This window comes from Borostomias antarcticus (genome assembly GCF_949987555.1).
Source record: "Borostomias antarcticus genome assembly, chromosome: 22".
Taxonomy (NCBI): Eukaryota; Metazoa; Chordata; class Actinopteri; order Stomiiformes; family Stomiidae; genus Borostomias; species Borostomias antarcticus.
Genome location: NC_140255.1, coordinates 5,019,861 through 5,045,052, shown reverse-complemented (window position 1 = coordinate 5,045,052; position 25,192 = coordinate 5,019,861). Strand labels below are relative to the sequence as shown.

General features: G+C 44.3%; 1 protein-coding gene across 9 annotated transcripts in view; it reads right to left on the bottom strand.

Annotated features, from left to right (window-relative positions):
• Positions 1-25,192, bottom strand: part of LOC311323982 (neuroligin-3-like) — a gene marked incomplete at both ends in the record, with an annotated part of 198,643 nt that overhangs the window by 149,287 nt on the left and 24,164 nt on the right. For 6 of the 9 annotated variants that reach the window (XM_084456325.1, XM_084456326.1, XM_084456331.1 and 3 more), the window contains one exon: positions 4,303-4,452. In XM_084456325.1, coding sequence (XP_084312451.1) covers positions 4,303-4,452 — 150 coding nt within the window. Of the gene's footprint in view, positions 1-4,302; positions 4,506-25,192 lie in introns of all 9 variants that reach the window. The other 3 variants (XM_084456332.1, XM_084456333.1, XM_084456329.1) reach the window with 2 other exon arrangements.

Below are 25,192 nucleotides of genomic sequence, written 5' to 3'. Positions count from 1 at the left end.
TCGATAAAATGGCATTTCAGCATAGTTTCTGCAAGCTTACTTCAATGAAGAGCACCTCTTGAAATCCGGTATTAGGATACAGTATCAGTATGATACTGCACCCAAAGTTGAGTATCCCTTGTATTATTATGCTCTGATAGTTTCTGAGGTGAACATCCTAGGACGTACACTGTGTACTCAACTGTGTCTCCTGTGAGAGGCACATAGTTGGGAAGAGGAAGAAGACTCACCTTGTGTTTTGGCAGGAGAGGCAGCCCTTTGTTAATTTTTAATGCATTTGGAACCACTAATTAAGTCCTCCCCAAAGGACCTGGAAATTGACATGCTCTGGAGAGCTGGTGAGTAATTATATTTGTAAAGAGCAGTGATACAAGATACTCCCCTCTGACTGGGACTCATTACACATCATTAGAGAGGCAGGTTAAATCTGTCTCTCTCTCTCTCTCTCTCTCACACACACACACACACACACACACACACACACACACACACACACACATACACATACACACACACATGCATACACTTATGCGTACACAAACATATACATGCACAAACATGCACACATACACACGTAGGCTTGCCCTTTTGTAAACAAACAGACCTAAACGGCCAACCTCAACATATACTGTGTATCCGGTTCCACCACAACCAATTCTAGAAGGGTTTCAAATGTATTTAAATGGGTAAAATGGGTTAAATGTATTTAATGGGTAACACTAAAGCTTAATGTATACTCAGTCGACAAGTGTCGTACGACAAATGTCTGTCAACAGAAAAAAAATGTTGACTGACATTTAGCATTTATACTTCAGCGAGGTGTCTGATCACCTCCATGGTAACTTGCAGACGCCTGGCTGATTGATCCATGGCAACGAACGAACGTGCCTTCTATCTAGCTATCCAATCACAGCTGTGCGAAGAAAGTGATGGCGTCTGCGACATTAGAAAGTTTGGTAGGTGCAAGACACCCCTATCCGACACAAAAAAGTGTCGACAGTGACGTCATTTCTGTCTGTTGACACTTTCAAAAGTGTCGTACGACGAAGTATAAATTGGCCTTAATCCTAACCCCAAACCCATTCTAAACACAGGTAGATATAAAACCTAACCCTAACCCTTTCCATTCACAACACGGTCCCAGCATGACGGTTCCATATCTTTGAAAGACCTGACTCACTAAAGAACCTATTTGGAAATTAAGGGTTGAAGGGTTTTTTCCTCCACTCTCTTTTTCTGATGCAGTGGAGAGGCAGGCCTGTGTGAGAGTTAGAGCTGCCTCGCCTTGTTTCCACTCTATATTCATTATGTTGTATAATTCTCTCAGCCTCCATTATTCCCTCATCCCTCTAAGCAGACTAATTAAAAATGTGTTCATTTTTTCATTAATATTGTTTTTATAATTTAATTTAATTTAAATTTAGTTTGCCACTTCACTTGAAACTGTTGAGGCTCCAACTCCGAATTTAAATTACTTTTTGAAGCTGACACTATTTAAATGCCATGAGTCCTACACAATCCTTTAGGGGACATTTAATATATATGTTCTCCCTCTCACTCACTCTTTCTCTCTCTCTCTCTCTCTCTCTCTCTCTCTCTCTCTCTTTCTCTCTCTCTCTAATTTTCTATCTCTCTCACACAAACTTTATTTCATTCTCTATCTCTCACATCTACAGTAGGTCAGCTGTAGAGTACAGGTCAGAAGTATAGTACCGATCAGCAGTAGAAACCCAGTGGCCTCACTGGTGTAGATCTGACCCTGTTGATAATATCCATATGCTACTGTGCTGCGTACTGTAATCTCTGGTCTGCCAGTAACCAGGAAGATGTGAGTGACACAGTATACAGTATATCCATTATATTCATCACATTAAACATGGGCTTTCTAAGCAGCCCTCCATTCTCAGTTTCAACAGTCAGGATCAAGTGTTAATTGGTCCTTCCAGATGTGTTCTCTGCTGCGGTAGTTTATATTTGTTTAGTATGAGTGTCTCTGATAACAGTTTAACAGGGAGATTAGCAGACCACTGTGCAGTAATGGACATTATCACGCTACTACATGCATGGCTGCCTTCACTCCTCCACCGGCTTTACAGAGGCTGGTAGAACTCTCTCTGTAAAAGCTCATCAGTGAAATATCTCCTGAGTGCTGTGTGTGTGTGTGTGTGTGTGTGTGTGTGTGTGTGTGTGTGTGTGTGTGTGTGTGTGTGCACGTGCGTGTGTGTGGTAAAATGGCATTTAGCAAATGAGATGCATTAGGATGAAAAAAAGACACCTCCAGCATATTGCTATATTAGAAATACCCTCATTTTTACATGAGACAGAATCCTCTCAGCTCAGTCCTCCAGTAGCATTAGTAGAAGAAGGGGAGGAGGAGGAGAGCAGGAGAAGTAGAAGAGGAGGAGGATAACAAGAGGAGAAGGGGGAGGCAGAGGAGAAGAGAAGGATGGGAGGAGGAGAAGAGGAGGGGGAGGAGGAATGTTGACTGACGGACTAGGGTCTTGTGGTTGGGAATTGTGGCTCATGTCCTGCAGGCTTACTACTCAATATTCTAACCCTCAAATATGAGGAGAGGAAACAGCACATTCGGAGAAAGCAATCCCGATGACTAAATCAATAATGTCTCTCTCTCTCTCTCCCTCTCTCATCTCCCTCTCTCTTTGTACCTCTATCAACAGAGGGTCTCAGGATAACACTGTGTGCTTACCCCCCCGCCCATTCTCTTCCACCAGGCAGGGACCTGGAGAACCCTGAGACACATCTGAGCAGCAGCATCCACCATCCCATCAGAAGCAGCACATGTCATTTCACGGCCCCAGTAGATGCCGTGCTCGACACGTATGAAGGGAGCATGAAGGAGAGGTGAGCAGGGTAGGAGAGATGGATGAGAGAGAGACGAGGGAGATGGATGGCAGAGAGGTGAGAGAGAAGTAGGGGAGCGTGATGGAGGAGTGAGAAAGGGATGAGGGAGAGGTGGAGGAGGGGTGAGCGAGGGATGTGGGCGGGATGAGAGAGGGGTGAGGGAGGCATGATGGAGGGATGAGGGAGTGGTGGGGGAGGGGTGAGCGAGGGAGGTGGGCGGGATGAGAGAGGGGTGAGGGAGGCATGATGGAGGGATGAGGGAGTGGTGAGCGAGGGATGAGGGCGGGATGAGTGGTGAGGGAGGGATAACAGAGGGATAGGAACGGGATGAGGGAGAGGAGATGAAGGAAAGAGGAGAGCATAGTCAGAGACAATGGGAGAGGGAGAGGGAATGCACAGAGCTGTGTGTGAGAGGGAGTGAGCCCTTATTAAACAGAAATATATTGTGATATATTGGAAAATATAATAAATATATCAAACAATACATAAGTAATATATCAAACCGTACATTTCCATAGGAAACTAGTGGGTATATTTTCCAATATACTGCAATATATGAAAAGCAACAATTCCTTATGTATTATTCAATATATTATGTATGTATCATATATTATTCAATATATTTCCTCTATTTTATATATATATATATATATATATATATATATATATATATATATATATATAATATATTGACAGTTATTATGTAGGGGAATATATTTTCTTTGCATATGGGAGAGCTAACAAACATCATTTTGTTTTGCTGCAGTTGTTTCCATGGAGCCCTCTGTCTTTCTGCGGTAACTTTCTTCTCTCCCTCTCTCTTCTCTCTCTCTCTCTCTCTGTCCCTGAGAGTTGAGTCAATCCCCAACCAACAGCCACTCACCTTCCTCTTTCGCTCCCGCCCTCCAATCATCTGTGTGTCTCTCTTATGCTCTCTCCTCTCTAAGACCTTTACTTTTCTCTCCTTCTGTCACTCGCCCTCTCTCCCACTCTTGCCCTATCTTTATCTGTCTTTCTGCTCAATAATTATCCTCCCAATCCACTCTCCAATTCCCCTTGCCTCTCATCTCCACCTCCCTCCCTCCCTCCCTCACTCTCCCTCTCCCAGACTTGTCCTCTCTCTGTATGTACCCCCGTTCCAGAAACAGCAGACACCTGCACAATCCACTGCTGCAGACCTCTGTACACGCACACACAATCACACACATTGCATGACAGGGAGAGCAGAAAGGACACACACAAACATGTATAGAGCATACATATTCTTTACCAGCATGTAGCAATCAACCATCCTCATCATCACACACACACGCACGCACACACACACACACGCACACGCACACACACACACACACACACCTGGCCTACAAAGATGGCCCAGAAAAACGACCTTGAGAAGAGAAGGAAGAAAGGAGAAAAGAGTGCGAGGGCACATCTTACCCAGAACTCCCACGCGGTAGTTGATCGTGATGACGATAACGTTTCCATAGCTGGCCAGGACGCTGCCATCGATCATGTTTCCGGTTCCTTCCATGTAGGAGCCTCCGTGGATGTACACCATGACGGGCTTGGCTCCCGTGTCTCGTATGTCTGCAAGAGTGACCACCGTTAACTCTCTCACATAGCCAGCACCCGCAAGACAACTCACACACACACACAGCTAGCTAGTGAGCACTGAATGACTCCACAGTCCAGACCTGGGTCCAATACTGTCAAACACTCAGGGTGAACTTGATTTAGATAACCCAAGGAAACGAGACCAGTAGAGTAACCCCACAAGTACACAGTCTGATATAAATCAAACTCACCCCAAAAATGTGATCTATTCAACCCAGGTCTACCACAGACAGACAGACAGACAAGACATCTCTCAGGTACCAGTTTAGTTTCATTAGGTTAAAAAGCAGATGATATAATACATTTCCTATCATACTATCATACTACTCTCATCCACAGTGAGAGTGATAACTACGACCTCATTATGGAGCTAGTCAAGGTCAGCGTTTATGCTGCAGTAATTGGGTTTTTGAGCTGATCATGCACAGACGTGTTATTTACCCTGAATGAACCGAACTATTGTGATTCAATTCAATTCAGTGTGTTGTTGCATCCCAGCAGAATAGGCCATTCCTGATTTAGACTCCCAGGGTGCAGTGTGGCAAGCCGAGGCGACATGTTACATGTTCTCTAGCTGAGGGGTAACGTGATGGGCGCTGACAGGCAGGGGGAGAGAACACCCACTATTTACACAACTCTAGCAAGGGGAGGCTCTTCATGTAGCTTACATCTCCACCGGACAGTTCTACCTCATATCTTTCCAATGTTGGCCTATCTTCCCAGTTCTAGACTACAGTATGCAATTCCAGTACTAGCCTACATCTTGGTGTTCCTGGAACAGGGAACAGTCAGGTCTGTGTTCCAGATGTCTGTCCCAGTAAGTAGAGCTTATCTGATCCAGACTGGCTGGTCCTCAGCTGGGGGGTGGAGAAATACAGCTTCTCCACAACCACAACCAGAAAAACAAGGAGAAGAAGCATCTATCTGGGAACACTCTGAATTACTGACCTGCTACTAAGATAGACAAACTCTCTCTCTCTCACACACACACACACACTCACACACACACACACACACACACACACACACACACACACACACACACACACACACACACACACACACACACACACACACACACACACTCCTCTCTCTCCCCCTCTACTTCTCTCTCTCTCTCTCTCTCTCTCTCTCTCTCTCTCTCTCTCTCTCTCCCCAACAGACTCTCCCCTGTCTGTCTGTTTATCCTTCTCTCCCTCCTTATATCTCCCCTCTCTCTTCCTCTCAGCCTTGAGAAGATTGAGAGTCAGAGAGGAAACGGGCTCTGATTCAAAATGGCTTTATTGTATTCAGGTTGCTATGGAGACCGAGAGCCAAAATTGAAAATCCTCTTGAACAGCTACAGGCAACATCCTGTGCTGGGGAATATGTGCGTGACCGCGCCCATGCCCGCCCGCCCACACACACACACACACACACACACACACACACACACACACACACTCCTCTCTCTCTCCACCTGAACACCCCTTACACCACAGCCAACTACATAGGTGTGTTTTGTAGTGGTGTTTTCCATAATGCCCTGTGGGGAGGCGGAGGTCAGATCATTGTATTTATTCATGGCCCTGTTGTGGTAAAGAGCAGAGCAATAACGTGCGTCTTATGTGTCCTTATTTATGGTCTGCCTTTATCTGCCTGGTATCTGAGAGGCGCCGTTGGAACAAGATTTATAACAGACAGTTCTCCCCACACACACACACACAAACACACACACACACACACAACACTTATCTAACAATGAAGGAGGAGAGTGGGGTGAGAAAGCATAGGTGGGAGAGAGACACACACAGAGAGTGAGAGAAAAGAAACAAGGATTTCTGCCACTTGCGAGAGAGCCACATGAGAAGCTTAAACACACAAGGGGAACAGCGAGATGGGGCACGGGGGAGAGAGGAGGAAGGGTAGGGGGAATGACAGAGTAAGAGAAAGAGATTAGTCATGCCAATGTTATCAGTGGCCTCTTTTGTTGATTCCCATCATATTTCCATGTCAACAGTCGCTTCCCATCGTAGGGGAGAGAGAGATACGGAGGTTACCTAGCGAGATCCTAGTCTGTAATCTGTCCTAATCTGTGAAAGTCTGTCCTAATCTGTCCTTCTCTGTGCTAGTCTTTCCTAGTGTGTCCCAAACTATTACTGACTCCAGCTGAATGATGTGGGAGGAGTCAGAAGTAGGATGGAGGTGCGCAGGTTTCTCTGCGCTGGACTGAGGGGGCGGAGTGGAGACAGATCTCTGTCCAGACCCCATCACACTGCCTCAAGATAATTATGTCAAAGGCTCAGAGTATTCGATTATGGATCGGTCCTGTGAGGGTGGGAATGATCTGGGTTGGTTTGATGTGGTTGTATCAGACAACCACGATCACCTGGAGTCTGACACTGACTCACTAGGTCTGCAAGGGTTCGGTTAGGATAACACACCCCAACACATACCATCCAAAAACACACCAATCCAACACACACTATCCACACCCCTCCAACACGCACCATCCCAACACACATCCCTCCCACACACCTCTCCAACACACACCACCCCAACACACACCATCCCAACACAGACCCCTCCAAAACACACCACCCCAACACACGTCCCTCCAACACACACCACCCCAACACACAACATCCAAACATACACCACCCCAACACACAACATCCAAACACACACCACCCCAACACACAACATCCAAACACACACCACCCCAACACACAACATCCAAACATACACCACCACCACACACAACATCCAAACACACACCACCCCAACACACAACATCCAAACATACACCACCCCAACACACAACATCCAAACACACACCACCCCAACACACAACATCCAAACATACACCACCCCAACACACACCATCCCAACACAGACCCCTCCAAACATACACCACCCCAACACACGTCCCTCCAACACACACCACCCCAACACACAACATCCAAACACACACCACCCCAACACACAACATCCAAACATACACCACCCCAACACACGTCCCTCCAACACACACCACCCCAACACACAACATCCAAACATACACCACCCCAACACACACGCCTCCAACACAGGTTAGAGCTAAGCTGGAAGAGAGGAGAGAGGTTGGTTAAAGCAGACATATAACAGAACATCAAAATATCAGAATAATACCATGCACATTGTATGAATAAAAGTAAGGAGCATTGACCTGTGAACAGCAGAGGAGGTCAGACATAGCGATGGTTGCTACTGTATGAAACCAGTGAGTCAAGTGCAAGACAGACAAACACCAAAATGACTTTAAACCTGCCAAGTGAGAGGCATGCACACATACACACACGCGTGCGCACACACACACACGCACGCACACACACACACACACACACACACACACACACACACAGAAACACACCACTGCCTGGCAAATGCTGAGTCTACAGTCCAGGAGGTCTCCATTTGGAGAGGGAAAGTGATGGGGGTTCTAATTCACTCAGATTACAGTAAATGACAGAGGAGGGGTGAAGGAAGGAGGAAACTAAGCACCTATTGGATTCATATTTTGCTACTCATATTTTGCACTTTGGCTTTAGCACCAGATTATGCTCGTCACTTGTTTAGAAAGGAGATGCACTTGTGAGTTCTGGCAAGTAGTAGTACACTGACTACCTACGTTAAATGCAATTATTGTAAGTCGCTTTGGATAAAAGTGTCTGCTAAATGTCTGCAATATACACATCATGCATGCAGATGAGGGGATCTCTGACTGGCAAGCCCTGGCCTCCCAGGGCCCATCTGGTGATTGGACTGTCAGTGGAGGGTAACTCAGGACGAGCTGAGGGCTGGAGGAGAAGGAGGGGGCGCCATGGAGCACAGCAGGAGGCTGTCTGGAAGCTCTCTCTCTCTCCCTCTCTGTACTCTCGGCCTTCTGTCTCTTTATTTTTACTCCTGGTGTCATTTTTCACACTCAATAATTATTGCTTTTCCTATGTACTTTTACATCAATCTAGAGACCAGCTTATCTCTGAAAGCTCCAGTCTCTCTCATCCAGCCCCAGTCTCTCTCATCCAGCCCCAGTCTCTCTCATCCAGCCCCAGTCTCTCTCATCCAGCCCCAGTCTCTCTCATCCAGCCCCAGTCTCTCTCATCCAGCCCCAGTCTCTCTCATCCAGCCCCAGTCTCTCTCATCCAGCTCCAGTCTCTCTCATCCAGCTCCAGTCTCTCTCATCCAGCCCCAGTCTCTCTCATCCAGCCCCAGTCTCTCTCATCCAGCCCCAGTCTCTCTCATCCAGCCCCAGTCTCTCTCATCCAGTCCCAGTCTCTTATCCAGCCCCAGTCTCTCTCATCCAGCCCCAGTCTCTCTCATCCAGCCCCAGTCTCTCTCATCCAGCCTCAGTCTCTCTCATCCAGCTCCAGTCTCTCTCATCCAGCTCCAGTCTCTCTCATCCAGCCCCAGTCTCTCTCATCCAGCTCCAGTCTCTCTCATCCAGCTCCGGCCTCAATCCCTCAGCCCGTCTCTCTCACCCAGCCTAATTGAAAAGAAGTGTTCTGGAAAACACAGACACAATGTCCGTCTGATATCAGCCTGACACCAACTGTTCTCTAACCCTGCAGGTGGAGCATAGCTGGACGGATCTGGAGAGACTAAACTGGGGCGAAACACAGCTATTTTCCAGTCTGAGAAGACACTGTCAGTGATACAGGAAAACAGAGCTGTTTTTGAGCGGCAGCTTTATTTTTATTTATTTATTTTTAAGGCATTTCTGCTGTTATTATGATAGGACAGTGTAGGTGACAGACAGGAAAGGCGGGAGAGAGAGAGGGGAAGACATGCAGCAAAGGGCGTGGGCCGGATTCGAACCCACGCCGCTGCAGAAAGGACTAGCCTTTACATGGTAAGCGCCCCAGCCCATTGAGCTACCAAGGCGCCCGAGCGGCAGCTTTATTAAGCCTCCAGACATTTAGAGTCTACAGATTACCAGGAGTGATCTGTAGAGGAGAAGAGGGGAGCAATGAGAGGAGGAGAGAAGAAAGCAGGAGAAGAGCACCTTGGAGTGATGGTGTTTTCATGTCACAGCCCTGCTGATGTTTGACAGGAAGAAACACTGTCTGTTTACTGTTAATTTACTGTCTTTCAAAGCATCAATAAAACATTCTCACCTTTGAAATATGTGCAGATGTGTACAGCAGGTACGCTACTCCCTTCCCATCCTCTCATCTCCCCTCCCCAGCTCTCCTCCCCTCCTCCTCTCCCTCCATAGCTGAGGACTGGGGGAATAAACATGTAGGATCTTTATACTCTGACAGGAAGACTGAGATGCTGCCCTCGTGGATCAGCCATTATAGCAGCAGGCTCATCTAGGAAACCTCCCAAATAGCTAAGCATGAGCGGGCTTCCACACACCTACACACACACACACACCTACCAGAGTTTCTGCTGGTAAGGTTTTGCTGTGGCGCACCGCCACGGCAAGATCCTTGCCGCCACACCAAACATTTTATACAAGAAACAATAATGCAAATAAGGCTATATATATAAAAGTCTTAAATTAAACATCTTAAACTTTCTAAATATATCTGCCTAAATGCGCTTTCAAAACCACTGTCGCGCCCACATTAGGACTATTTATTTTTAATAAGACTAGTAAGAACCTATAGGCCGCGCGCTCCATGCTGCTCCTTTCTGAGGTGATCGGAAGACTCGGCGCGTGAAGGGATTTTTTCTTCAGTGAGCGGCATGAGGTTACAACGAAAGATAGGTAGACTATTGCCGCTCAAATATTACCATAGTGTTAACCAGTGTTTGAATTGGGCCAAACACTGGTGCTGGTACTTAGGCCTACTCCTCAAAATGCCTAGCCTACTGTCTAAAATACATTTATCTTAGTAATCTAAGTGCCGTTATAGCTAGTTAGACGTACCAACAGCTCCTGCCCATCTCAAGCACGTTGGTAAAGCCTTTGGTTTTATAATTCCCTGACGACAACTAGCGGATCCTATAACCTAATATATCATTACAATTTTCCAGATAGACATACGACGATTTTTGAAGAGGAAAAAGAGGAGAATGATGAGACCAGTCAGGTAGGCTAGGTTATTGCCGGCTAGCCATGATTAACATCGGGGGGAACAAGGAACAAAGCACGCTACCTGTAGGCTAACAGTTTTGCCCGCTTCCCAGGGACCAGTAAACTCTGTTTGGTCAAGAGGAATGCCTCATGCAGTTGTCTGATCGGACAAGTAAAAAATGAATATGATAAATTGGCCTTGTGTTGCTAATGTTACGTAACATCTGAAAATACAGTTTGAGCCGAAGCGGAGCTGCTCCATTTGAGCTACGCGCTGCTGTCTGTCTGTCTGTCTGTCCGTCTGTCTGTCTGTCTGTCCGTCTGTCTGTCTGTCTGTCCGTCAGCCCTTCAAGCGAGCGTTGTCAAGGAGACATAAACCACAAGCGCGAGTAGGTTCTGCAACTTTCGTGCGAGGCAGGTGCAGCGCTGCCTGATGGATTGTGCGACGGTCTTTTTGACTGGCTGAACTAACACTAGCTTGCGTTAATGTTCCTCCAGCCACCTAAAAAGTGCCAATCAAAATAACAAAAAAAGAAACAAATTATTTAGGCATGTTTAAAGACTAGCTTACTATAAAAAAAATCTACAGCTGCTGTTATAATGGTAACCTACAATACATCTGATTAAAATATGTCTATAAAGCATATGATTTATTAAGTGCCTGTGTGGTTACTGTTTTATCCCGTCCAGTTACATGTAATTAATTACATTTTAAGCTCTAGGACTTTACCAGCCATACGAGATAAGTAAGGCCATCTTTATAGGCCTACTCTTCAGTTAATTGTTTTTTTAGGCAGAGGCAGGGATTGTGGTAGGAGAGGACAGGACTGTGGCACAGGCACAGAGTGGAGGCACAGGTGAGAGAGAAGAGGAGAGAGAGGTTGTTGAGAGGAGAGAGGAGAAGGAAGGGGACAGGAGAGAGGAACAAGGGAGGAAGAAGGGCGGTCTCCGATCCCCCGCTTTGGTTTTGAAATCTAGACTATTTTTTTTCACACACCACCACACCAAGAGATCAGTTCCACAGGAAACACTGCACCTACACACACACACACACACACACACACACACACACAATTCCTCATCCACACCACATCACACAGAATAACATAGTGGTGGAATAGGGGGCGCAGTTTGTGCGTGTGATATTTGAGTGTGTGTGTGATTCACCCCCTTCATGGATTGAGGCCTCCCAAGGCAGCCTAAAGATGAGCTTAGGGAATGTGTGTGTGTGTGTGTGTGTTGGATAGAGTTCAGCCCTGGGCAGTAGTATCAATGGTAATACCGAAGAAGGTGGGACTGGTCTCCCTGCCACTGGGATGGGGAGAGAGTGTGTGTTTGTGTGAGTATGTGTGAGTTCGTGTGTGTTTTGCTTCTCTTGTACTTTGGCTTAAGCACTAGTTTGGTGCAGTAGTTAGGCCCAGTTTAGGTCTGGACTGGGTCTGGGCTTGGGTCTGGCCTGGGTCTGTGTCTGTGCCTGGTCTGGGTCTGGCCTGGGTCTGTGTCTGGGCCTGGTCTGGGCCTGGGTGTGGGTCTGGGTCTAGGTCTGGGCCCTGTACTATGAAGCTAGCTCAACAGATCCAGGATAACTTTTCGCTAGCTCGTTCGAGTAATCCAAACAACCGCAATCACGGATAAACGGTACCATGACGGTGGCTATCAACTCGTTAAGTCTACCCAGCTGGTCCAATCTAGCTAAAAGGGGAGATATTTGCATGAAATGACCAATCACATACCTTAGTATGGGTACTCGGACACGGCCATGGACGAAGCAAACAATACGCATAACCAAGTTCCGTCCATAGCATTTTACACAAGAGGAGCAATAATATAGAAATATGAACTACAGGCGCAACATAGTCGCTACTGCCAAAGGCAGGAAGGAAAGCTAGAAAAATACTGCAGACTGCCTACACTTTATTAAACCTCTTCATGAACACGAGTAGGCTAGATCATTGGGCTATGCCTATTCTTATGGCGTGTAAAGCAATTGTAGCCTATATCAATATATCTTATTTCAGCTACAACCCCATGAGACTGGCAAGGGACGCTTAAATAAAGCAAATGTAGGCTATAGTTTTTAATAGTTTCAGGTTGGAGTAGACAATGTGATGTCTCTATACAAGAGGAACTAGAGATAAAACAGGCTATTAAGATGGAAAAAGTAAAGCTTGAGTTGGAGAAGTAGGAATATACTGTAGTAGCCTATTTCAGTAGGCCTATAACATCATTGATTGTCAGGCATTGGTGCTATCACAATTCAATTAAAATGTAGCCTGCTTCTCTTTGTTCCTAGGAACGGAAGGCTAGTCTAATAAATCCACATTAAATACTTAGAAATTGAATTAAAAAAAAATAGTGTTTTTACTTGGTTCTCTGCATCATCCACAGCCTACACAAAACTGCAGGTAGGCTAATAAAACGCAAGCCAGTGCATAGCCTACAGTCTATGGAACTGTAAATGCACAAGGCAAAATATCACTCAAGCAGCTGTCATTCTGCAGTTTTTCTTGTGATATCCGGGAAAGGGTTTTGTCGCTTTGTAAAAAGTCTTCTTAAACGAACCTCTCACTGTTCGCTCACAGCAGATTATTTTTTAATTCGCACGCTGAAGTTCCATATAGAATCTTAACGTCCATATGCCTTTTTCCAAGTGAATTGATGGGTCAGCGGGCTGTGCTTCATACGTTTTGATCCATAATCTGGAACTTAACGTGCCCCGGAGCAGGTTAGCTCGGCAGCATAAGTTACCATGGCAATATAGCACGATGAAAAGTGATCCACCTTCGTGGTACAGATAAACCAGGCTTGAACTTGAAGTTATCGCACTAGCCCCGTAATCATGTTTCATAGTACAGGGCCCTAGTCTGGTCTGAGCCTTATCTGGGTCTGGGTCTAACAATTCTCTCTGACCAATCAGTGGTCTGCAGTGTTTACACAACCTCGCTACAGCTCACTTGGAACCTCGACGGAGCAGGTGTAGCAACTCATAATGTAATAAAGGCTCATAATGTAATAACTTATTATAACTAAAAAGTTCATAATGTAATAATCAGCTCATAATGTAATAAAACCATGCACTCATGGTTAAAGGCCCTTTTTTCCAGCTGAGGCTCTTATCCAAACTGAAACCGTACCTCTCTCTTAAGGACCTGGAGACAGTCATCCATGCTTTTATTTCTTCAAGATTGGACTACTGTAATGCCTTGTATGTGGGCCTTGACCAGCGGTCATTGAGGCGCCTGCAATTGGTCCAGAATGCTGCTGCACGCCTCCTGACTGGAACCAAGAAGCGGGACCACATCACACCGGTGCTGGCCTCCCTCCACTGGCTTCCTGTTCGCTTCAGGATTGATTTTAAAATCTTAATGTTTATTTTCAAGGCTCTACATGGTTTGGCCCCCCACTATCTGGCTGAACTGATTCAAGTTCGGGCGACATCTAGAACCCTGAGGTCCTCCTCCGAGACTCTTTTAATAGTCCCTAGATCGAGACTTAAGACCAAGGGTGACCGAGCTTTTGCGGTGGCTGGCCCAAAGCTCTGGAACAGCCTCCCTCCACACATTAGACACACAGAACCTAGGGCTCTTTAAGTCTCAGCTTAAAACGCACTTGTTTTCACTGGCTTTTGAGGCCTGATAGCCTACATCCCCTGTCCTGTTTTGTGTCCTGTCCTTTTATTGTTCTGTGATTATGTGCACTTTATTCTGTTTTTTGTTTTAGTTTATTTTATATATTGTACAGCACTTTGGTGCAACTTCGGTTGATTTTAAACGTGCTTTATAAATAAAGTTGACCTTGACCTTGACCTTGACTCATAACGTAATAACTGATTTGCGCATAATGTAATAATGTAATAACTTATTACATTATGAGCCTTACTGGGGCCGCTCATAACGTAATAAGAGCTCATAATGTAATAATGGCTCATAATCACCACAAAGTACCACAAAGATCCATAAAGTACCACAAACAACCACAAAGTACCCCGAAAAACCCTAAAGTGCCACAAAATACCCCAAAGTGCCCCAAAATACCCAAAGAGCCCCAACATATACCCCAAAATACTCCAAAGTGCCATAAAATACCCCAAAGTGCCTGGAAATACACCACAAAGTACCCCAAAAATACCCTACAGTACACCAAAATACCCCAACGTGCCCCATAATACCCCAAAGTACCACAAAATACCACGATGTGTCTGGAAATATACCACAAAGTACCCCAAAATACCACAGAATACCCCAAAGTATACCCTCAAATACCACAAAGTACCACAAAGAACCACAAAGTACCTTAAGGTATACCCCAAAATACCACAAAGTACCAAACATACCACATGATACCCCAAAGTGCCTGGAAATATACAACAAAGTACCCCAAAATACTATAAAATAACCTAAAGTGCCTGGAAATATACCACAAAGAACCCCATAGTATTTGGGGTATACCTTGAGGTACTTTGTGGTACTTTTTGGTATTTGAGGCTATACTTTGGGGTATTTTGGGGCACTTTGTGGTATATTTCCAGGCACATTGGGGTGTTTTAAGGTATTTTGGGGTATACTTTGGGGCACTTTGGGGTATTTTGGGGTACTTTGTGGTATTTTGGGGTGCTTTGTGGTATTTTGGGGTATACTTTCAGGTACTTTGTAGTACTTTGTGGTTCTTTGTGGTATTTGAGGGTATACTTTGGGGCACTTTGGGGTATTTTGGGGTACTTTGCCGTATATTTTCAGGCACTTCGGGGTATTTTGTGGTACTTTGAGGTATTTTAGGGGTATACTTTGGGGCACTTTGGGGTATTTTGGTGTACTGTAGGGTAATTTATGGTACTTTGGGCTATTTTGGGGTATATGTTGGGGCTCTTTGGGTATTTTGGGGCACTTTGGGGTATTTTGTGTTACTTTAGGGTATTTTGGGGTATACTTTGTGGTACTTTGTGGTACTTTTTGGTATTTAAGGCTATACTTTGGGGTATTTTGGGGCACTTTGTGGTATATTTCCAGGCACATTGGGGTGTTTTAAGGTACTTTGGGGTATTTTGGGGTGCTTTGTGGTATTTTGAGGTATACTTTCAGGTACTTTGTAGTACTTTGTGGTTTTTGTGGTATTTGAGGGTATACTTTGGGGCACTTTGGGGTATTTTGGGGTACTTTGCCGTATATTTCCAGGCACTTTGGGGTATTTTGTGGTACTTTGAGGTATTTTAGGGGTATACTTTGGGGCACTTTGGGGTATTTTGGTGTACTGTAGGGTATTTTATGGTACTTTGGGGTATATGTTGGGGCTCTTTGGGTATTTTGGGGCACTTTGGGGTATTTTGTGTTACTTTAGGGTATTTTGGGGTATACTTTGTGGTACTTTGTGGTGATTATGTCATTAATAACCCTAACCCTAACCCATTATACAACGGTATAGATCCGGTCCATTGTCTCTATTGGTCAGTTTGCATTCCAGCCATGGCGATAACCACGATATCCCCATGCTAAAATGGAATGTTCGCACATCATTTAATATCAATCCACCTCTTATTAGTAGACGTGGCAGTGTCCAGATCAATGTTTACAAAGATAGCCGTGGCGATATCCGTGACATCCCACTGCTTCTCTTTCCATAATGCTTTATTATTACATTATGAGCTGTTATTACATTATGAGCGGCCCCAGTCAGGCTCATAATGTAATAAGTTATTACATTATTACATTATGCGCAAATCAGTTATTACGCATGGTTTTATGTAGCGCATGGTTTTATTACATTATGAGCTGATTATTACATTAACTTTTTAGTTAGTTTATAATGTAATAAGTTATTACATTATGAGCCGTTATTACATTATGAGCCTTTATTACATTATGAGTTGCTACAAGCAGGTCCTAAAAAAGTAACGGCTCACCTTGCCTCTACTCGCCTCTTTCGTGGTGGAAAGACCCCAAAAGCAAGTTGAGTAGAGTTGAGTAGATACTTTGAGGTGCGGTGGAAATGGGGCATAATTAAGAACATACAGTCATACACACTCCCCTTTACAGTGGGGCTGAGTATATCTGGGGTACATCACAGCACTCTGGCACAGTCAGGAGAGAGAGGGGGCAGAGAGAGGGAGATGGGAGGAGACAGGGAGGGAGGGGAGCAGAGAGAACCATTGCACACAAAATGCAATGGTTTGCATATATATATATATATATATATATATTTCCCACAGGTCACACAGACCAAGAAAGATATGAAAACAAATCTAATACTGACTCCACAATCTACTATACTATATTGTAGTGTATTTTTATATCTTACTGTTTCTGGTTTGTTTTCAATAATTGGTTAGGTAATGTAAACATACACCAGTCAGCCACAACATTAAAACCCCCTGCCTAATGTGTAGGTCCCCCTCGTGCCGCAAAAACAGCTCTGACCCATCAAGGCCTGGACTGCACAAGACGTCTGAAGGTGTACTTTGGTATCTGGAACCAAGACATGAGCAGGAAATTATTGAAGTCCTGTAAGTTATGATTGGGGGTCCTTCATGGATCTGACTTGTTTTCCAGCTCACATCCCACAGATGCTCGATCGGACTCAGTTCTGGGGAATTTGGAGGCCTTGTCATCAAACCATTCCTGAACAATTTTTGAATTGTGGCAGGGCGCATTATCCTACTGAAAGAGGCCACTGCCATCATCATACCGTTGCCATGAAGGGGTGTATTTTGTCTGCACCAAGGTAGGTGGTACGTGTCAAAGTAACAACAACATGAATGCCAGGACCCAAGGTTTCCCAGCAGAACATTACCCAGAGCATCACACTGTTGCTCAGCGGATCCCGTAGGATATAGAGAGCAGGCAGCATAGCATGAGGCTAAGTCTTACTCAGACAAATTGACAAACTCAGTCACAAAATGAGTTGCAATGGACTGCACGTCAACTGCTATGACAGAAGACAAGAGGTTAATGGAAGCATTGCAAATTATGTCCTCCAAAGGAGCTACAAGCCACTGTTACGGCCCTTGCCTTTTGATGTAGGCCTATTGTTTATTTCTACCTATGTAGGCCTATAGTTTATGTATGTTTTGGTTTGTTTCCCTCTCCTTGTTTGTTTTACTCATACTTTTTTCTTGTACCTCAGGTTTGCCCAGCTGACAGTCATTGTATCATCATGTTGTCTGCCAGCTGAGCTTCATCAGTCATCATGTCTCCACCCTATATAAGCTTCAGTTTCCCTCTCCCCAGCAGATGTGGCAGACCTCTGGTTTTCTGTTTAATTCATATTCTGTTGACCTGATCCTTTTTCTCAATTTTCGTTACCAGCCTACTATTTTTGTTAGATATTCATCCCTACTTTTGTTATTCTTTTTCTTAGTTTCAGAGCACACAGGTTCGGCAGTGTTCGGTAAGTCTGCCCATGGGTCTACATGCAGACAGGTAGACTTACCCTCTGTTAGGACAAAAGCCCTAGGTGAGCGGTAACACCACCTCCTGTATTTTGAGGCCACCTGTCAGGGTGGGGGGGGTATTTTTGTTTGATTATGAATTTTATTTGGTGTTTGGTTTAGCTGCCTGTCGTTCCTGTGTTGCTATCTAGGTTAGGAATAAACCTCATTTTTTTGAACATATTTTGTGTCTTTGCCTCCTCATTCACCTCACTCATTGCCTTATGTTGCGCCCCAGTCCTCCGAACCACCAGGGGGCGTAACAGCTACCATCAAGAGTAGGGATGGGTATCGGGAACAGGCATTTTTTGGTACCGGTACGTCATTGGGTCAGTACCGAAATATCAATAAGCTCATGGACAAATGGTGCTGCTATTGGTACAAGCTTGTTTCATTAATCCATGGAGTCACGTTCGTTTCAAAAATCAGCCAACGCAGCTGGCATCTGTACCCTAATCATGATGAAGCTGCTAGTGACATGCAATGACATCACATTGTTATTGTTTGCCTCTCTTTAGTACAGTAGGCCACTTGAGGAAGTAGGCATGGCACAGGGCAAAACGGTACTTTACCAAATCTACCGACGGTGCTAAATGCAATTTATGTGAAAGCTAGTTGTGTCCAAAGGGGGTAACGCCAGCAACCTCATGAAACTATTACAAGTTTCACATTTGGTAAATGTGAGGCAGTGCAGCATGTTTGACTGCTTTAGCGAAGCGGCTAATGCTAACACTGGTGGCTCCGATAGCAATGCTGCAGCAGCAGATGAGCCAGGCTAAAGATGGAGGTAACACTCATTATCATTATTATAAATACGTCTGTACAGTGTTTCTCCTACCATTGCCTTAGAGGGGCCGCTCGCCAAAAATGAATGCCAACAATCGCAAACTTTTAGATTGGTAATGTTTTTAGCATAAGTCAATGTCATTTAACATTGCGGAAAATTTCTGACTCGGAGTGACAGATGATGAAATGAAAATATTTTTGGTTGCTGTAGCTAGTTACATAAGTAATGTAGCCACAGTTAAGCCTGTGCTTTCTGATGTTAGTAACTGTTACTGTTAACAGTGTTAACTGTTGTTACTGTAGGGATATGATCACAGCCCTTAACCCCAGTTACCACACCCCTTCCAGAGGGACATTATCAGACACCATCATACCTGCTTGGCATGCAGTTGAAAAAAGAAACATAGGTGAGCATGTCAATGTGTCAAAGGTAGCCGTAACCAGTGATGGCTGTATCACACAGGATCACTATATAACACTGACAGTCCACTATGTAAATGAAGGCAAACTAAGACAGAAACATCAACCCAGGCAGTGTATGAGTCCCAAAGTGGTAGAGTAGTATCGATAATATATATAAGTTTTATTTACCTGTACAGCTATGTAAAATATGCATACCAAACCCAACAATGATTTATACTTTCTCAAGAAGATGTATTTATTATGTATTAGAGGATAGAGGTACGCCAGTGTGAAGCCAGGGATTAGGTTGTTGGGTTATGAAATGGGGAACTACCTGTTTTTTGTCCTGTGTAATTGTTTTTGTCTTACCCTTTTGTTTGTAATGTTTCCCTATTTGTTGTCCCTCCCTTTGTTGCAAGTACTGGTATCGATTAGCAGTATCGGTATTGATACCGGTATCAATAAAATCCTAACAATACCCATCCCTAATCAAGAGGCACAATAGTTTATGTAATTTAATGTATACTATTCATATAACAATGTAATGTCTTTTAATTGAAATATCTTCATTTGGGGGCTTTTCCCAGCAAAAAAGTATATACAGTATGTGATTAATTGTCATTAAGTAGAATGATTGATTAATTAATTACAGATCATAAATTAATTATGGGTATTATGTTTTAATTGATTGACAGCCCTAATATGTATGTATATGTATATATATATATATATATACACATACACACACACACACACAGAGATGGAGGAAGAGAGAGCAGGCTGTTCTCCATTTCTAAGCGTGGATTAAAGATGTGTGTGTAATGAAGTCCAATGTTATCTATCAAATGCAGTCCTAGGCATTGTGTCTGATACTCTGCTGTGCGCGTAGTTAGGAGATGCCATGTGCTCTACCCCAGAGAGGCACCCGGGTCCTCTACAGCGATCTACCCTAGGACCTGGGTTCAGATCCCTGAAACAGACCCACTAGACCAATGTGAGGAATCCTCTGTATCTGTAAGTGTGGAGGATTGATGGCCGACTCTGTCACACATACATTATCCACCACCATACGAATACATATTCAGATGGTGATGCTTTGTAAATAGAATTAGTTACGCTCGGTAAAGCGTAGACTAGTCTGGCACGGGGGACCACAGACCCAGCCAGCCAAAGGGATTGGCACTTGTCAGGGATTTCCAATGGACTTAGATAAACTGGCATGAGCGTGCATGTGCACACAGGCTTGTTTTGGGTGCAATGCACACATGCACACAGGTACACACACAGGACCATAGTCTAAGGGCTGGCTGGAGATGCAACAGCTTGCCCAGGGCCTGAATGAGGAAACACCTGGGTGTCAAAGCGCTGCCATGGCAACTCTTGTGTTATGATCAAAGCCAACATGAGGCTTCCACAGGAGTGTGTCGCTGCTGGCAGCCCTCTTCACCTACACCACAGACCTCGAAACATCTGGCCAGACCGCCCAGCCAGAGAGAACATTCTGGGCTGCTACTGGAACCCGGATCCTGGAGTACCTTACAGATACAGTAGCTGGGCTGCTTCCATAGACCTACAGCAGAACTTACAACAAGCTAGGGCTCTGACCCAACAACCTACAGCAAACTAGGGCTCTTACGCCACAACCGACAGCAAAGTAGATTCTGACCCAACAACCTAAACCAACAAGGGTTCTGACCCAACAGCTAATTGGGCAGAAATAGAAGCAGGACCTAGCAACTACTGTAGCTAGGGCTGATGGGAGACAGATAAGATACAATATGATATGATTAGATAAGATATAACTCAGAGCAGAGCAGGACTGAGGAGCAGAAAGAGGGGATGAGAGGAACAGAGAGGAGAGGAACAGAGATGACAGGAGGAGAGGAACAGAGAGAAGAGGAACAGAGAGGAGAGGAGGTGTTGGAGAACGATACCAGTCACAAAAGACAGTATTTTAACTTCTCAGGGTATCAAACGATGGTCATACCTGAATGAGATATGTTTGATGGAAATTGATGCTTATGTGGGGATCTTGATTGAGGTAAACACTCCAAAAGCTATGGAAACCTGGCAGGTTATGATTAGCCAAGATGATGGACTGTATGTATTAATGACTTTTCAGAAAAGCAGTATGAAGGGAAAAGTGAATTGTCAGTGGAACATTGCAAGTTCATGGAGATTGCATCGGACTCTGTAAGCCTTAAAGATGGTCATTACTACTTGCCATTACCTTTCCGTAAAGAGGAAGTAGTCATGCCAAACACCCGACACATGGCAGAGAAAAGGGCTCTTCATCTCCTCAAAAAGTCCAAGAGAGATAAGACATTCTTGACAGAGTACAAAGACTTCATGAACGATGTGATAAATAAAGGTCATGCGGAGAAGGTTCCTCAAGACCAGGTGACGCAGAAAGAAAGAAAGGTATGGCACCCCCATCATGTGCTCTCCATCTACTGCCTACATTGCCTTAGACATGCTCTATTGTCCTGTATTCTGTTGTGTTGTATGTTGCGTCAGGCCTTTGTGCTGTGTTGTGTTGTATGTTGTGTTGTGTGTTTTTGTACTATGGTGGCACTCAATTTCCCCCTTGGGGATTAATAAAAAGAAACTTACTAGCTGCCATAAACAAAAACAAAAGATCAGAGTTGTATTTGACTGTACAGCATCGTATCAAGGCACATCCCTCAACCGTGAGCTCCTGCAGGGTCCATATTTGTCCAACACACTCGTGGGAGTTCTGCTTAGATTCCGTCAAGAAAAGGTTGCCATGATGGCGGATATTGAGGGGATGTTGCACCAAGTAAGAATTCAGCGAGATCATGTTGACTATTTGTGTTTTTCTATGGTGGTCCGATGGCAACACCGACTTGGAATTGGAGGAATATAGGATGACAGTCCATCTGTTTGGGGCTGTATCATCCTCGAGCTGCGCCAACTTTGCTCTGCAGAGAACCGCAGATAACAATAATTTCAAATATGATGATGAGGTAGTATCTACAATCATGCTAAACTTTTACGTTGATTATTGTTTTAAATCAGTAGCCACAGACGAGCAGGCCATAATGCTAGTGAAAGAGCTCAGACATGTTTGTGCTGATGGCGGGTTCAAGTTGACCAAGTGGGTCAGCAATAGTCGAGCAGTGCTGGCTTCAATCCCAAATTAAAGCTGCTACGCAGCGATGAGGCGGGGCCAGGCAATTTCCGACAAGTTTAGGAGCAATAAGCGAGAGAATAGGAAGACAACAAGAAAGTTGACATTCCAATGTTCATTTTGTACATTCATATGGTATAGTAAAACATTTGTAAAACCTTTTGATGCATTGTAAGCTCGATTTTGATAATTCAATAATCTGGTCAATGAGTTTGTGAATTACAGTCTGAAGATCCAGTGTAGCAAGTTTGGTGTTAATTGATTGAAAAATGTGGGATGAGATATGTTTATTAATCTTTACAGGTTTTGTTTGCTTTTCTTCATATTTGAACATTGACTTCAGCAGCTGTGTGCTCAGTCAGTAGCCAATCAATCGATTTAGTCATTGTAATCCTCGGCGGGGGTTGGGTAGGGTTGCCAACAGCGATGTCTCAGATTCGTGGAGCTTGCGTTGGATTGTGGGTAACGCAGTTTTCTTTGTATGAAGTGTTGGTTTCAGAGGACAGAATTAAACATATTTTAAAAAATTCAATTTTTGAGATAAAATTCTGAACAAAATCATACTACATCTTGGATATGTGGCCAATGTTGTCACTTTTTATGAGGATGATCAGACATTGATTTGGCGAGAATTAATAGGAACTGTATACAGAACTGTTAACAGTAAAACTTTTTGATGTGCTGTGGGCTCAATTTTTCATATTTCAAAAATCTGTGAGGATCGTTTGGTAAGGACAGTCTGACAATACAGTAGATAAATTTTGGTGTCAATTGAACAAAAAATGTGGGAGGAGATAGGTTTGATAGGTTTTACAGTATAGGAAGAAATCAGAGTGATGGACTTCAACATTCCTGCAAGGTCAAAGCATATGACAGTTTTGTCTCAATTGGGACTACATCCACGTGGTGGTTTTACAGTGATAGCACCTATGGCTGATTTGTTATGATTTTTTAAAGTTTTAAACTTTAGACTGTTGCTGTAGTGCCACCTTGAGGTTTATTGACCTACAATGCAGGGTGAGGACTTTGGGTATAGTACTGGAGCTATGTGCAAATTTTGGTGATTTTTTGTCCACGGGAAGTTAGACTTCAGTGGAAGATGGAGAATAATAATATAGGCAAATACAATAGGGTTCCGGCAGCTACGCTGCCTGGCCCCTAATAAAGACAGAGCAAAACAGATGAAAGAACTCGACCTGAATCGTGAAAAGCTTCCAGTTGAGAGAGTACTGGGAAGACAATGGAACATTGAGAATGATGCCTTCACCTTTCAGATCAATGTGAAAAGCCGACCACTTACCCAAAGAGGTCTTCTCTCAATGGTCAGTTCAGTATACGATACGCTTGGCTTTTCTGTCTAAGTTTGTGCTGAAAGAAAAACGAACTCCAAGAACTTTGTCGCTTGAAATGTGGATGGGATGAGGCTATTCCACTGCACTTGTCTAGACCATGGATAAAATGGCTGACTGATCTGAACCAGCTGTCCACTTTCCAGGTCCCCCGCTGCATGGGAAGCCTGAGAACTTTGGTGAGATCAAGGCAGCACAATTCCATCACTTCAGTGAGCGTATGGTACTGTGAGCTACATAAGAATGACAAACAAGAAAGATGAAAAACACACTGCACTTGTTATGGGAAAAGCAACTGTCAATCCATTGAAACAAGTAACAATTCCTAAACTGGAGCTTGCTGCAGCAACCTTGTCGGTGCATATTGACAGTATGAGTATTCGGGGGAAACCCCTTGAATAACAAAATATGGCAACAACAAGGTATCCTATCCATAGGACAACTTTATAATGAAAATGGCTACTGTCTTTTTTCTGACTTGGAAGCAGCGAATGGCTTACATGCATCATCACTCATAACCTACCTTCAAATTAAATCGATTATTAGCAAATTATGTACAATAACACCTCTCATGCATCCAAATCAGCCCTTGACCACAGCTTAAAGCCAGCTGCTACAACAAGTGGTACAGTCTCTAGTGTCTACAAACTTCTATCCCTTGCTCTAACCAACCCACTCATATCCACCCAATAGGCCTGGGAACAAGACATCAGTGCTTCGCTCTCTCCAGAGCAGGGGAAGGGCATTACCCTATCCAGGTGCACTCGATACAGGGTCATACAATTCAAAATTCTGTGTAGAGCTTATATTACACCCTCCCGACTATCTAAAATGAATAGTGCTGGTACAACTGTGGAGGGCCTGGATCCTTGATACACCTTCTTTGGGACTGTCCTGCCAGTATGGCATTCTGGTCAGGGATATGCTTGAAGTACAAGTGCCCCTCTGCCCTATTGCATGCCTCCTGGGTCATAGACATGAACACATTAAATCCAGTTTTGTACATACTCTTTTGAACTTAGGTTTCCTTTCAGCAAAGAGAATTATACTTATGAACTGGAAGGTGCGGAAGCCCTCTTGTTTTGCACTGCATGAATGGTTTAAAGACTATCTGGACTTATTGAGCATGGAATGTGCTTCTAACCTGTTCCTTGACTTTGATAGAGGCATGCAGGGACACTGGGACAAAGCCCGTGCCTTCATGGTCTCAAACAGACATGCTAACATGATCGTGTAGGTTTCAGAGGCTATGCCTTATTTTATGTCAATATAGACAATGTCCTTGCCTGCTTCTTTTTCTTTACTTAAAGGACAATGCTCGTTTTTGACAACCTGGACCTTATTTACGACATATTATAAGACGTTTGACTCACCGAGATCACTTTGGTGTAGTTCGGAGGCCTATAGAAGAAATGTAAAATCCAGCGCAAGCCAGTATATCCATGTAATGGCGGTGATCGGGGCAACGAGAATGCAGCTTCTAAAAATCTATTTTCTGCCGCGAAACGGTTGTTTTCATCAATCTGTCTGGATGAATCGCTAGTTGTGCTTACATAGAGAGC